The sequence below is a fragment of the Diadema antillarum genome, unplaced genomic scaffold (assembly GCF_040938485.1).
Source record: "Diadema antillarum isolate AM-2024a unplaced genomic scaffold, OU_Dant_1.0 seq00000384_RagTag, whole genome shotgun sequence".
Lineage (NCBI taxonomy): Eukaryota > Metazoa > Echinodermata > Echinoidea > Diadematoida > Diadematidae > Diadema > Diadema antillarum.
In genome coordinates this window covers 1,622,916-1,638,808 of record NW_027271382.1, presented here as the reverse complement: position 1 = coordinate 1,638,808, position 15,893 = coordinate 1,622,916, and the positions used below count along the sequence as shown (strand labels likewise).

Sequence of the window (15,893 nt, the reverse complement as noted above, 5' to 3'; positions counted from 1 at the left end):
CAATGAAAATTGATTTTGATTTGAAATTTTACAATTTGAAAGTTTTTGATAACACTTCACATATTTCTAATTGACATGAACACAACACAGCAAGTTCAGAAACTATAAAAGGCCAGTATTATGGCAGAACGGGGAAAAAAAGACTGCTTAGTCCATGGCTGTATTATTTATGTGTGAATAGCATAACATGCAATTATGTGAAACTGAGGGAATTTCAATCAGAATCAAAGTGTATGCAAGTAATGTCATTAGCTCTGATATCTGATATGCTCTTTTTGTTACTTTTTTGTTGTTGTTTGTTTGTATCCTTCTCATACCAGCTCATCTCCAATGCTGAGTAGCTCTCGGGTGGAGCAGACCACGGCGATCAACTGGGTGCGAAGTCACATTGAGGAGAGCGCAGACACCTCCCTCCCAAAGAAGGAAGTGTACGAAGAGTACAGGTGAGAGGTCACACTCCTTGGTAACATCATGTGCTTCAATGTTAATTAGGAAGGTCAAAGGTCAACACTAGCTCATGAACAAAATGCAGCCGAACACGAATGTTTGGTGCTGTGTGGGATTCAGAATCATTCACCGTCACGGCTGAATGTGGCCTCAAGAACGCCGAGACGGATTTGAGAGAGTGAGTACGATTCATATTTTTTCGCTTACGGATGGATTCACATGAGGATGGGAACAGCCAGTGTGTGAGAAAAGCTTTCCAAGAGATTTGGAATGTACACACGTATGTGCAAGGTACAATGCCGGGGAAAAAAACAAACAAAGGAAGTTGTTACAGTAGATACAAATTTGTACATCCCAGGTTGTGTTGCAGGTGTCAGCCCCCCACAGAGCATGGTTTATCTTGGTATGACTTTTAATGAGCTGTTTACGGAAACATCTCTTTGCAGTCCGGCTTTAACTCTCCGTATGCCATGGGTATAAGCCTCCTGTGTGCCACAATTCTGAGACAACAACACTTGAGAACTTTGGAAAAACATTCTGCTTTCCGAAGCTGTTTGCAACTCTTTTATAGAAGCGTTTATGCTAGAAATGCGGTGCAACATGATTGTTGAGAAAATTTGCAAACTTTCCTGCGATGTGAATTTCATTGACAAAACAACATGGCTATTTTTCTTAAAAATAGCCAGTATTCAAGACAAAATGGTTTGTGCTTGGTTATGCATGTGAGCAGAATATGCGAAGTTGGCAAGCCCTCACTCGAGTCGGGCATATGAGCAAGGCACACAGAGAGTTAATGGGTCGTGATGTTCAGTGTGGGTAATTTAAAGTCTTGTTTTGTCATATCCGTCAGTGCTTGTGTCTTTGGAGAAAGGCCAGGGTAGTCGGCCATCTTTTTTTCATCCTTTGTATAGAACTGGATGTTTGTTTGAGTGCGTTGATGGCCAGTGATGATGATGATGATGATGGTATGATGATAACACTCAATAACTGTGACACTGTAGCAGTAATAGTGTTTATGTAGTGTATCAACCATCATCGGTAGTATTTGTAGGAGCAGTGATATACTGATGATGTAGTGATGATTAATAGTGATAGTGATTATAATGACAGAGATACGATAATGTTAGTGATTATGACAGTGATAATAAATATGGCAAGGTTTAGAGATCCAGTCAACCTTCCTGATTAAAGTCAACCTCGCATAAGTCGAATAATCGCCTAAGTCGAAGGTCCTTTCAAGTCGTCATCTCGTTATATTCTATTGATTTTAATCCCTCAAAAGTTGATTTTTCTCTAAGTCGAAGCTATTTCTTCAGTCCAAATAGATTTGACTTAGGCAAGGTTGACTGTATTGCAGCAACATCAGTACTGATAGTGATGTCAAGGAACTGATGATGACATCTTTGGAAGACTATGATGACAGTGATCATGATGACTTACATGATAACACACAATAGAGAAGGCGTCAAGACTAAACTTGGGTAGCATCCATCACACCATGTTACCTTTCCTTGGGCAGAGCAAGTAGATGTCTCTATCTTGCAACTTTTTGGAGGAAATTGTTTTGGCGATAGGAAGAAAAAATGATGTAGACTGATCGACAAGATTCAGCCTCGGATTTGATTTGTGGAGATGGCAGAGGAGGTATCTGTCATCCCTTGAGCATAGTAACATAATGAGCTACATTAGTATCCTCATCAGAAAAAGAAGAAAAAGTGATGGCTGTGCCAAAGCTGAAAATGCATGTGTTAAACTTCAATTAAAAGAAAAGGGAGGGGGAGTGGAAAGTCAGGGCTGTTTTGCTACGTTGTATAATGCAATTAGCAGGCTCTTTGTGTTGTTTCTTCACCCATAGAGCAAGAGCCTCTTTGTTTGTGTAATCAGAAGTCATTATTCTGAGCTGGTAAAGAGGGAGTCACAAATGAAGTCTAATGAAGTTTGAAGAAAATTGGACAGTCTGTTCAACAGTATTTAATTTTTAAACTTTAGTCAAATCCATGTACCATCATTACTGCCCCTTGCCTAACTTGCTTCTAAGATTAAAAAAAAATATTTCGGGTGCATGTATTCTGTCAACTTAATGTTCAAATTTTCAAATGCCAAGACAGTTAAGGGCTTTTTACACTTGTAAATTTTTGCTTCGTTGGTACGGGATTATCCTTAGCCCACTTTCTGTTTACACTCGTTTTTGCCAAAGTGGGCTAGCCCCACCGATAGTCCGGTACTATCTGGCCCTGCAAAATAGCAGGGTTAGCACCGCAATTGCGGTGCCAAGCAAGTGAGTGTAAACAGAACGAAAAAATAATCCTGGGCTAAGCGACGGAGACGAAGTCAGACCCTCACTGACCAATCAGAAACGAGGTAATCAAGTGCTGCCGGTGCGTGTGTGTACGTGTACAGTACACAGCGTAATCATGAATATTCGTGTGGTTTGGAAAGTCCGGGGCTAAGAAATACGAGTGTAAAAAGGTCAGTTTTCTCCTTAGCCCCGGACAAGAGATAGTACGGGACTAATTGGCCAATTGAAAAAGCTGAAAAAATTGGTACGGGACTCACGATAGTCCTAGGTCAGAGAAAGTCCGGGGTTAAGAAACACAAGTGTAAAAAGGGCTATAGATGTTAATCTTTGGTCTATTCTTTTCTCCTATAAAAAGAACAAGAAACAAAGAGGACTTCAATTAAAACAACAGTTACCCAGGAAGGAATTCCAGTGGGCCTTCTCAGGTCTGTTACTCCTAGTGTAATGCAAAAAGGGACAAACTGCTCAGTCAACTAGCCGTGTAAACACACAAACAACAAGTGAATGGGTACCTCCTCACCTGTGAACACTATACTTTGTGAAAAGGTGCTTCTCTCTGTGTATGTTAAGATGATATATACGTACATGTAAAGAAATACTTTCCCAGCTACTGTAAGATTACATACTCGGTTTAGATGACATGGTTAAGTAACATCTTCGTAGGTTGATACAATTTGCATGGAACCAGACCTAAAGAAGGAGGATTTTGGTTTGGTTCTGATTATGTCCAATGGTGAAAAGAAAGTGTGAAAACTGATTAAAGTTGTCTCATATGATTCACAAATTTTACATGAATTTATGTCATTTCTATGAAATGATATGAGCATGCATTTTGTGTGGTACCCAGTAGCCTTTATTCTTATAGATCTCCCCAGCTGAAGTCATCCACACTCAAACATTTCAGGAGCCACATTTTTTTTTTTCCAGGGGAGGAGATGGGGTTGCTGTTTGTTCATTCTAAAATGGAGTGACCTTGCAATTAAAACTATATAAGTTTAGAGCCTCATCAAATGGGTTGTCAGTGTTGTTGGTACCATGGGCTGATAGATTACATTCCCTGTTAATACGGGTCTTCCCTAAAAGAAGTCAGTGACCCGGGCTAGGTTACAGTGCAGTCCATTCATCGCAGGGCACCGATCCTGCAATTCATATGCTCGCCTTCCAGTCGTTATCGTCTCAAGTGGAGGAAAATTGGGGCTGAGCGGGACAGGACAGGACTGAGGAGAAGCGCCAGTACAGGGTGCAGCCGGGATTTCAGTTCACCGCTGGGGCAATTTCTCCAGTGCCCGGGCTGTGGGGCGGGGTGACAATGAGCTGCAGTGAACAGCCAGCTCCCCAGGCACACGTGGCAAACCAATTTTGGCACAATAGAAGGCGAACAAATAAGTCACCTGAGGCCTGCAACACGTGGATGGAATATCACCAGGCTAGCCTACACTCCAGTGTGTATGTGTGTGCATACTTGTCTATGGGAATGATTATCAGTGAAAATATGTTGTCTGAACCAATGGTAAGAGTATCACATACATTTGAAAAATTGAAATTTTCCAATCGAGGATCTGGTCAGCTTTGACAAAGGCAATAAAAGCAAAGAATACTTAGTAAACAGATTGGTAGGAGGTTATAAACAGAATTGGGACTGAAAACGCGACAGATTTTGAACTGTAAATCTGCACATGATTAAATGGAACAGTGATAATTAGCCAGTTCGGGGTTAGCTTATGGGCACATGGGTACAAATGACCTTTCTTCTTTCTCCATTCATTAGGCATTTCACTAGTTTTCAAGGCGACAGAAGATATAAGCTTGCCCAACGTAACAATTTATGGAATTCATCAGTCATGTTCAAACTAAGGATGAACTTGCGTAGAACAGGTGACCAGAATGATCCTTCCATTGGCACTTTGGAAAGCATCCATTTCATTATTTTGCATTGAATGTAACTAATCTCTTTCCATTGATATTGTCAGATACCGCTTTTGCTGTCGGGTGGATGTGCTGGCAAGCACCACTCAAATAAGGATCAGTTGAATAATCATTACATCACAGATGCTTATCTCAGTGAATTTGAAAATCAACATGCCCTGCTGGTACACATGACCTTTTTCTGCTCATACTCAAAGTGAAACCCCGAACTGGCTTATTGGGTGTAACAACCATATATTATCATATGCAAATGAGATGAGGTGTGAGGTGGAGAGATGGTAAGATCTTCCAGGTGATGAGCACAGAAAGCTCCTCTAATTTCCCATGATGCATTCATATCAGAAGAAAAACTGACATTTTGGGGGCAGGGGAGGGGGAAGGGGGGTTGTAATCACCTTATGAATTACGACTTTTATGGGGGAAGAAAACCATTTTATGACAATTTATGCATGAACCAATGAGTAAGTTGTGAGCTGGTGACATCATTGCATCAGGTACTTTGCATATTTATATGTTGTCGCAATAAGTGTCACTTAAATTTGAAAGATCTGAGATTTGGAATTGGATCTGGAATTTTGATGAAACTTCTGCTGATCTCCATATCTAATTTAACTGCATCAAATCACCAAAGACAGCCTGAAGGTGGTGGGGAATGGCAATTGAAGGTAGTGTACCACTCCCAAGCAACCCCCCGCCCTCCCAGTGAAGACTGAAGTTGATCATCTGAGTGCATTTGCAAGTTTGAATATGCCCTTTAAGGAAACTTGGTGGTAGATATAATGGCCGTTTCCCATGCAAAGAGACATTGAAATGTTCTATGATTGTGTGGTCAGACTTTGTCATGAGTCGAGAAAGATAGCAGTTGCAGAGCCTTCCCTTTAAACCCAAGATAGTGCTGGGAGAAGAGGACTTTTCATTAGAAGGCTGTATGTCAAATATTAACGGAATTTCCTCTACCAGTTAGCAATGAGAAGTGAAAGTGTTCTCTTTAATTTCCTCCCTTTTTGTTTTTGTGATGTGTCACCCAGTCACATTTAAAAGGAAAACATGTTTTGTTTTGCTTCATTTTGTTTTTCCCAGATAGGTACATGTTACGTTAGCAGTAGAAATTAAATGTTGTACATGTAATCTTCTTTAATATACTCCTTACACAATCTGTATGAACTTTACTGGTTGCATTTCAGATTTGAGGCCCCATACAAGTCTATTGCAATGCTCATGTCAGTGCGTAAGCTATCTCACAATATCCAAATTATCATTCTGTGAAACAGAAAAAGGAATTTGAGCATGTTTTTGACACTCTGCGTACGTGGCTGTCTTCTGATCCTGACGTAGAGTAGTCACGTGTGAACTTGTTGACCCACTCTACACGTTGGAGTATTAAAGTCCGTAGTCAAAAAAAGTGTTGATCTACATGTATCTGGATACCACGTTGGGAAACAGAGATTCAGTATTTGCATGATTTGCCAGAAAGTGGCATCGCTTTTGTCGCTTCTGCAATGTGCTCTCAAGTGGCAGTGCTGTATGTTTGACCTCTACAAGGTGACAATGCAGTAGCTTCTTCCAAGTGGCATGTGCACCCAGAAAGATTTAGGTGCAGCTAGGGCAGGCATAGGGGATCATGCTCCCAAAGCTAGACTACATTGTTCCATACTCTTTGCTCTCGTCTCAATATAATGAAGAGTATGTCTTTTTTTTCCCCTTTTTTTTAAGTCGACATGACACAGTCTGATGCTTTCAAATCCAGCCCATTTTGTGCTCTTATTGTGTGTGTGTGTGTGTGTGTGTGTGTGTGTGTGTGTTTGTGTGTGTGTGTGTGTGAGTGAGTGAGTGAGTGCTGGGCAGCCACAAGTTCCTTGTCGGGATGGGCGGGGGGGGGGGGGGGGGGGGGGGGGGCATTGCAGGGGATTCTGGGAGTCCAACGATATTCACAGTCTGCTATTCCCATGAAACACTCCGCACCCAGGCTCTTGCGCAGAATATATTTTGTCACATTTGATTCAACAATGTTGTGCAGTTGCAAACAAGGACATAAACTTTGAAATGAAATATCTGGAATCCTGTCATATGCTTTACATTTAAGAAAACAAATGCGAAGCTGTTAATATGTAAATCATTCTGTCAGTCTCTGGCTCTCTCTGTCTGTCTGCTTGTCCGTCTGTCGTGTGCCCTGTCATATCTTCTTTTTCTCCCTTGCACAAAACTGTAAGTTTCCTTGAGTCAGATGGTAAACATGTTGTTTTGAATCAAATGTACTTTGTTTGTGATGTAATTTGGTCTTAAATGGTCTTCTGCTACCCATCTGTGAGCAAACACGGAGGATTATTTTGTTCTGGTTGATTTGAAGCCACCGAAGTAACGTCACAAGTAGTATTTTGAACTACGTGATGTAGTTACCTGTATCAGGTGGGCTGTAAGTTTTATAGACCTTGCCTGTCTGAATGAAATGGAAGGTCTGACCACTGATATGCAAATTCATAGCTCAGTGTAACAACATATTGACAGAATAACAGGGTTTTCAGTACCAGCTTGTCAACACAGGTCAATAATCAATCTTGTGTGTGTGTGTGTGTATGTGTATTTAGATTTTGTTTTTGTGGCAAATGAACTATGCATCCGTTGAAGCTGTAGCTACGATATTTGCGTGAAGATATATCTGAGAAAGTTTAATTGGCTGCAAAAGGAGACACAACTTTTGAGGAATATTTGTTACCAAGAATTAGAGGAGAAAGAAAAAAAAATTCATCAAGTTTTGGAAATTTCAGCCATAGAATGTCTGTTTCAAGTGAGTAATAGTCACTAACAATTTTTTTTTCTACAAGTGATAAAAGTAAATGACAAGATAACACATTTAATGTTTTGTTGATGCAGGAATAACTCCCCCCCCCCCTTTCATTCTCTGCTCTTTTCTACATCATAGGTCATTCTGTGAGAGCTCCAACCACCGAGCCCTGAGTACAGCCGACTTTGGGAAGGTCATCAAAGGAGTGTTTCCAATGGTCCAGGCGAGGCGGCTCGGAACGAGGGGCAATTCGAGATATCCTTTTCCAAACTCCGCCATTACTCAAGGATGGGCGACTTTGATGCAAGACCGCGCCATTAGCATTTGGAAGATGTCCTGGTCCTTTACTCGTTAATGAGCTGATCAAATGTCTTACTGAGTGCATCATGATTTTGAAGGTCATTTGCTGTAATTTTTAAGACATAAACCTTAATGGCAGGTGCTCAGACGTTGTTTGCTATTATTTTTATGCCTCCGCCACGAAGTGGTGCTGGAGGCATTATGTTTTCGGGTTGTCCGTCCGTCCGTACGTCCGTCCGCTTTCGTTTACGCGATAACTTGAGTAATATTTACTGGAATTTTACCTTACTTGGTCCAAGTATGAAGTATGATAGGGCAATTAGTTGATTAGATTTTGGATGAAATCAGCTAAAGGTCAAAGGTCAAAGGTCAAGGTCAAATCATGAAATTGTATCCGTTTACGCGATAACTCAAGACTGGATGGAGCAAATTTCACCAAACTTTGTTCGAGGATGATGTATGATGGAACAATTACTTGATTAGTTTTTCAGTAAAATCGGACAGAGGTCAAAGGTCAAAGATCAAGGTCAAATCCTAAAATTTATCTGTCTACGTGATAACTCAAAACTGGATGAAGCAGCTTTCACCAAACTTGGTCCAAGGATGATGTATGATGGGACAATTAGCTGAATAGATTGTAGTGACATTGGCAAGAGGTCAAAGGTCAAAAGGTCAAGGTCAAATGCTGCAAATGTTGCAATTTCCCCCATATCTATGCAATGCCTGAAGGCATTTTCTTAAAACTTGGTGTGGACGTGTGCTACTACGTAAAGATTCTCCAGAGAGAGTTTCATGTCATAAGGTTAAAGGTCAAAAGGTCAAAGGTTAGGTGAAAATGTTGCAATATCACTTTTCTCGCAAATGGTTCAATGTATTTTCATGGAACTTGGTACATACGCATGTACTGTCTGGCAAGGATTCTCTAGGGAATTTAGGGGTCATGGGTCAATAGTCATGGGTCAAAGGTCAAGGTCAACTCCTCAAAATTTTACTATTTCCCTCATATACTAGTATATGCAATGCTTGCATTATTAGTTTCAAAACTTAGTACATGCATTACCTAATGGAGATTCTCCAGGAAATTTCCAGCCAGAAGGTCAAAGGTCAATGGTTAAGGGTCAAAGGCCAGGTTTCAATGCCCCCCCCCCCAAAAAAAAAAAAAATATTTTATACCGTTATCACACTCTTTCTTCATACCTTTGAAATTACTCAATGCATAAACTTCCCCAAAATTCCCCAAATATGTATACCTGCACTCTTAGAAAATTATGGCAAACCCAGTTCAAGACATTTCTGACAAACCTGTCATTTCAATATTTTGCCAGTTCTGTGAAAATGTCATGGATCACACATTGTGAAGACATTGTACTATACGCCTATTGGGAGAATCATGCATTATGGCGGAGGCATCAGTCGCCATAGCGACATTTCTAGTGTTTTCTTAGTGTGATCTTGAAATTATTGTTATTTACTCTTGCTTTGTTAAGAGAATACTGATGTAAGTCACATTGTGCATACAAAGTGACTCCCTGTATTGCAGGTATTAAAGGTACACGGTCCATTCCTTGTGAAATATACATTCCTGAAGGATTGTTCTTTACGTCAAATTTTTTCTCAGACTTATGTTATGGTACATTGTCCTTGACCTCCGCATTCCACGTATTGCTACAGCGGTGTGAAGAAGAAGACTGATTTGACGTCGCCCTCTCTGTCTCTCTTGGATGCACCTGCCATAAAGTCTGGGGTAAGAACAATTTTTGCTTTCTCATGCCTTTTTCTACTCATGTAGTAGGCCTCCGATCCCTGCACACTGTACAGGCCATATAAATTTCACAAGAATTTTGTTTCTGTGAAATTCACAAATCAACAGATAGTCACAAACTTAACAACTCGCCAAAATGTTGCCCTCCTTTGAGAGGCATGAATACAATGTACATCGTTTCCAAGGTTTTAGGTGGGACAAGAACAAGTTTTGCATTTTCATGCCATTTTTTTATGTTACTCATATAGTAGGGCTCCCCGCACACTGTACTGGCCATATAAATTTCACAACATTTTTATTTCTGTGAAATTCACAAATTGATAGATAGTCGCAAACTTTAATAACAACTCGCCACAATATTGCCCCCATTTGATAAACAAGAATGCAATTTACATCGTTTCCAAGGTGGGAAATTGCTATCTTTTCTCTTGAAATGAGCTGTGTCTGGGATTCTTGATCGTGAATTCAACCACCTGCACAATTTTTGCTAGCAGAATGTACGTCTAGATTCTCAAAGTATATGATGTATGCAGTTCATTATTTGCCAGAAATCTATTAAGCGTTAAATATGTGGTTCTGTCTCTATATCAGGGACAGAGCCATTTCACACCCCTCTCCTCCCCTCCATGAAATGAATACTCACTACTGAAAATAAGTCGTACAGTGTCAGCTCTATTCAATTACTACAGTATCATTCTTGCACTGATTTTACTTCAAAGTTTTGTAAATCAGGTACAATTGGGGTCATAGTAAGTGTAGACATTGTGCTAAGTCGGGTTTGTCAATTTTTTTTTCTCTCGCTATTACAGGGTGACATTCTTCAGGGTCAGTGCACCAACTGTCCTGCCTCCCTGTGCAGCATGGACGATGATCACCTGCAGTTGGCAGCTGCCCAGGTCATCTGCGAGTGGGCCTCCAATGTCACCAGCAAGCCCTTCACCGACTTTGTGGAACTGGCCCAGCATCTCACCAGCAATAAGCTTGTCACCAGGTGTTCCAAGTCCATCCTGATTGTCCAGTCACACACGATGGAGAACTTCCGGCACGACCTTACGCCAGAGATGCGCCACCGGGAGACCAACTACCACCTCAAGCAGGCCCTGCAGTATCGGCAGGAGGTGCGCAAGAAGCAGGCGGAGGAGAACCAGCAGCGGCTTCAGGGCGTGCTGAGCCCTGCGCAGTTCAAGCAGCAGGCGACTGCGGGGTCGTCAGAGGAGCTGACAACGCCACAGGCATCGCAGATAGACAAAGCTACGCAGCTAGAGCAGAGGGATGTGAACACTGTGAGAGATGGCACCTCATCTTCATCGTATGTTGCCGAGGGAAATGACACCAGTACTAATGTAGAGAATAACATGTCTTCGAGCAACACCTCTGGAGAGAGTAATAGTGCATCCAAGGAAAGCCCTGGCAAACGACGCTTTGCTCCTATACAACCCAAAACACCTGTCAGGGACACTAACCCCGCCCAAATGGTTTTGATCAGTCCATCAGCAAAACCAAACGGCCAGCAAATTCAACTTCTTGTGGTGAAAGGACAGCAGGCCATACAGATGCAAGGTGTCCCAAAGCTAACAAACCAGCAGCAGATGAACGTCGTGCTACAGGGGCAGAATGTGTTTTCAAGTCCAGTGCAGACTGTGGCAGCTGTGGGAAACCAGACTCCGGTCAATGTAGTGCAACCTGTAGGGAATCAAATAGTTGGCAATGCCGTGCTCAGCAGCCAAGTCATACCAGCAACAAGTATTCAAAACGTCATCAAGAGTGGTGGTCAGGTTGTCATTGTTGGTAACCAAGTCAAAAACTTACAGGGTGTGTGTGGTGGATACAAGACTGTAACTAATACTAATGCTGCAATCCAACAGAATCCTGGACAGAATGTAGCACCGAACCAGGTTGCGTTGGTCGCGCAGGCCGTGCCTCCACAACCCAATACTGTGGTACCGACCACCAATGTCGCTTGCCAAAAGACTGTTCTGTCTTCTCAGGGAATCGCTTTCAACACGGGTACTAGCAACACAAGATCGCAAAATGTTACCCCAGTTTTCGTAGAAAGAACTTTGTCTAGTGTTGTAACATCTGACTCAAGTCCAGTCACAAAGCTGACCTCCGCAACCACGACCCCTGTGAGAACAACAGTGTCATCATTAGTGCCGATGCAGAACACTCAGTCAGTTGTAACCAATGGGCAGTCATCTTTACCTACGACTGTCACATTCGCCACCCAACCCATGAAACTTTCTTCTGTCCTGATCAACCCTGAACCATTCCAAGGTAATAGTATACCGATACAGACCAACACTGTGGACCAGAATAGGCAGGCATCCGGCCAGCCCTCCATCGCCAGCCCTTCAGTCCAGTTCGGCAAACTGGATAAGGCTCCAGCAGCAGGCAGAATAGTGAAGAGTACAGTGAACATATCGGCTGCGGAGCTCATGAGAAGTATGTCAAGTGGTGGTAAGGCTGGTATGACACAAAATGGTGGGGGAAAGACCGTTGCGACCCTGCTCAGTCAGCGAAGTGCTCAAACTATCACATCAAGGACATCCAGTCCATTGACTTCGTCATCATCATTACTATCACCAAAGGAAGCCACCACCAGTACTCTTGTTAATTTGCCTGGAAACGTGGTCTTAGCTCATGTCCAAATGCCCGCTCAAAATTTACAGAGCCAGCAGGAGCAGAACAAGCTGGCGCAGCTGGTTGTGCACTCTGGACGCGAGGAACCAACCCTGGGCAATAACAGCAGTGTGACATCTGCCAACAGTGCTGAAATTGCAATTGGACGTCAAGACCTCATCCCTCAGCAAAATAGCTTATTATCAAGGATCATGCTCCAGCAGAATGGAGGTAAGCAGCTTCTTGCTGGTAACAACAATGTTGTGCCCATCCAGCAGATGACTGTGGATGAAACCAGTGGTATTCTCGGTCCAGATGTGGCCCAGCCATCGATCTCTCTGTTGCCTGATGCAGATACCAGCGCCAACACCATGTTGACTGTCTCCGGCATGTCTGCCGCCATGATGCTTCCTCACAAGTCAAAGCCAGAACAGCTCAGCCTGGTCAGCAATTTACCTCAGTCTCAGTCATCTGTAGCAATAAACAACCAAAGCCTCAGTAACAACAGCCATCCAGGAACGGCACAGTGTCCACAGAGTACAAAGGTAGCGATCTTCAACCCGAATGATAGCACTCAGCCCAAAATGCTGGAGAGACTGCTGACGTTAGATGACCTGTCGTATATTGGTTCCACTGTTCCCAAAGAAGTAAGAAGTGTCCCTACAACACCGATCCCAGAGCTGCCTGCTGTTGGGCACATGGTCAGGGCTCAGAGTGCTGCAATTCCTATGCAGCAAGGGAGCGAGAGCATTCCACCCAGCCCCAGTGATGGCAAGTCGTTTTCTTTCACACCAATCAATACCGTGGAATTGGATGGCGGGGAGAGTCCACTGAAGCTCAGGTTCAAGCCCAAGCCAACACATCCTGTCGCAAATACCATACTGAATCAAGTTCTAATGAACACAGCAGCCCCTGATCAGGGCCAGGATCTCGCTGCTGGGGGGAAAGGCAAGGGCAAGCGTCAGCAGCAGTCTGAATTTGTTACACCCACACGCAAGCGGAGACCATCAAGTAGTTCCAAGAGGCCCCCTACTGCCAGCCCTGTCTCTCTTCAGTACCATCAGCAGCAGCAGCAGCAGCAGCTTCGCCAAAATATGACATCCCCAGCCCCAAAACAAATCATACCCCAGCAACCTACATTCCTCCTGCAAAGTGCACAACCTGGTTCTAACATTCAGCTATTAACTCCGACTGGTGCCATCGTGGCTCCCGGTGCACAGAGCCAGCAGGCGATGTGGCAGAGGCGCCGTAATCCCTCCGGACCAGCTTGTCCCACCATAAACAACACAGTCACACAGGAAGCCTTGGAAACTGAGCTGAGGAACTTCTTGCAGAACAGTGCCAGTGTTTCTGAACTGCAGGCCGTGATGGCGGCAAACAAACGGGTCCTGCAAAACCGCAGTCAGTCTGTGCCTCTTCCTGAGCAGCCTGCCAACAGGCTCCTGGGACAACCCCTCACCTCCCAATACCCAACCCAACAGGACTATCTGCCAAGTCAAAGTGATATGGTTGCTACCCAAGTCATGCCAGCTATGACTGCAGACCAGGTAAGGCAGATCCAAGCAGTCCAACTAAACAATTTCTCAGCCAAGCGCAATCTGAATCAAGACCTTTTGGATCTGGAAGTAACGGAAGCAGACTTTGAACCGTACAATGACCACATGGGCACATCATCCAGCAACATCCAGCAGATGAACGACCTCTCGACGCAGTCTTGGTCTGCGGGCCAGGAGGAGCCTGCTGTTGTGACCTCAGAGAATGGTGCTGATTACAACCTCAAGTACGACATCGCACCACAGAGGGCAAGCCCCGCGGAGATCGCAGAGAGCCAGAATCTGTTTGCAGAGGCGCAGTCATTCAATGACACTTCGAACAGTACAGCATCGTCCATCGGTGACAGCATAATGATGGATGACCTGCCGGAGAACATGTTTCAGGAGATGGGTGAGGAGCAGGGATGTGACCTGCCACTCACACCATGGCAAATGGGTACTCGAAACACCAGCCTGTCAACGCTGGAATGTGGCATGTAGAATTGCTTAGCAATACAGCCCAAGACACAAACATGTGGCAGAGTCAGAGACTCGCAACTTATCCACAGTGTGATTCTAGGCGTATTGATGTAAAAAAAAAAAAATTGATTTGTAACTAAACCCAATCCTTTTCATCATTCATGGAGAATATATGATGTATGATCATACTCATTTACTTAATTCAAGTGTTGCAGTAAAAAAAAAAAGTGTAAGGTGCATTATTAGTTGATAGAGATTCTTTCAGTAGTCTAGGCAAATATTGCCGGACAGCATTTTTGCAAAAAGAGTTTTTAAATGCTGTTGAATGAATATGAAATATTTGAATGTGTTTCAGTTTTAACATAGAGATCAATTGACTCTAAGTATCTGAACATTGGAAGACTAGCTTCTGTGGTTCTAGGAATCTAGTAATGGAGGAGTAATTGTTTGAAGTCAGTCTGTGAACGATGTGCATGAAATTAACTTTGGTTTTACTGATGTTCTTTTTTTATACATCGGTAAAGTTGATCCTAGAAGAGTACAAAAGTTATACAGACAAAAAAAGTTGAATTAATGTTTATAACTGCAAAGATAATGGCATTTCAACCGGCGATAGAGTAACAATGGCGGGAATTGGTGAGGCGACAAAAGAAATTCAAGAGTGAGAGGGCAAGAAATGTTCAAAATTGTATGCGAGTTGTGTGTTTGCGCGCGCGCGTGTGTGTGTGAGTGTGTGCATCCATTTGTTTCTTTCCTTTTGTAGTTGTGTGTGGTGAAATACTTTTGAAGATCAAACCAAAAAAAGGTGAATGTATGGAAGTCGGCGAGACTTTGTGATACACGTCAGTATTCATTAGGGAAAGTGGAACATTTTGTCCATTGCAGCAAGGAGTGGTAATGCATGGCTCTAGAGTTTTTATAGTCATGGCAGCATCTTTGTTGCCCGACACAGTATTCTGCAAAAAGTCATTGAAAGGCAGGTGGAGCAGTCACGTCGTGATTAACCAGAGTGCTTGATAACGTGGCCTGTGTTGTCGTATACGAGAATGATTATCATGAACGATGTTTCCAAAATGGACAGTTAGTTGACAGAGTCGCCTTTTTTTTTTTGCTTTGCGAGGCTGAGAAGTTTACATATCCATTCAACAAAATGTTCATCAGCTCGCATGCATGCAGATGAAAGTGATTTTTGTTGTTTCTTAACAAATTCCATTTTAGATTTTGAACAGTGTAAATCTTGGCAGGAGCTGTCTTGCCATTTTTTGGGGGGAGGGAAGGTCATTGAGTTGCAATTTTGTGCATTCATAACTCTACACACAGTGCTGGCAACACGCTGAGATTAAGTGTTGACACATTGCATTGTAGGATAAGTCTAAGGTCACGACCCCATGCAGAACCATCTGCATGCGAGGTACACCAGCTGATGCAGCATCAATTTTGTGCATTTAGGACGGATTCGCTGATGACTCTGTGGGAATGGTCTAACCTCCTGCGTTTACCATCGTGGAGCCTCCATGTTGGCTGAAAATTATATATAGACACAATCATGCATGGCTGGGACTATGTATGTAATGATTACGTCATACAATGAAATACCATTTTGATGTATGATTAGACAATTAAATGACATCTTTTTCTCCTCAGTTTGCAACAGAATATTTGAATCGGAATGGAAAACAATGAATTTACCAAAAAAATGATAATAATGATAACACCAGCATGATGATGATTCTGCAGACAGTGGAC

At 42.9% G+C, this 15,893-nt stretch overlaps 1 protein-coding gene across 1 annotated transcript in view; it reads left to right on the top strand.

Annotated features, from left to right (window-relative positions):
- Positions 1-15,414, top strand: part of LOC139731786 (uncharacterized) — a gene marked incomplete at its 5' end in the record, with an annotated part of 44,931 nt that extends 29,517 nt beyond the window's left edge. Inside the window, 4 exons of the mRNA XM_071642662.1 lie at positions 321-443; positions 7,593-7,709; positions 9,414-9,498; positions 10,326-15,414. Of these exons, the coding sequence (XP_071498763.1) occupies positions 321-443; positions 7,593-7,709; positions 9,414-9,498; positions 10,326-14,168 (4,168 nt within the window). The remainder of the gene's footprint in view (positions 1-320; positions 444-7,592; positions 7,710-9,413; positions 9,499-10,325) is intronic.
- Between the last annotated feature and the right edge of the window lie 479 nt (positions 15,415-15,893).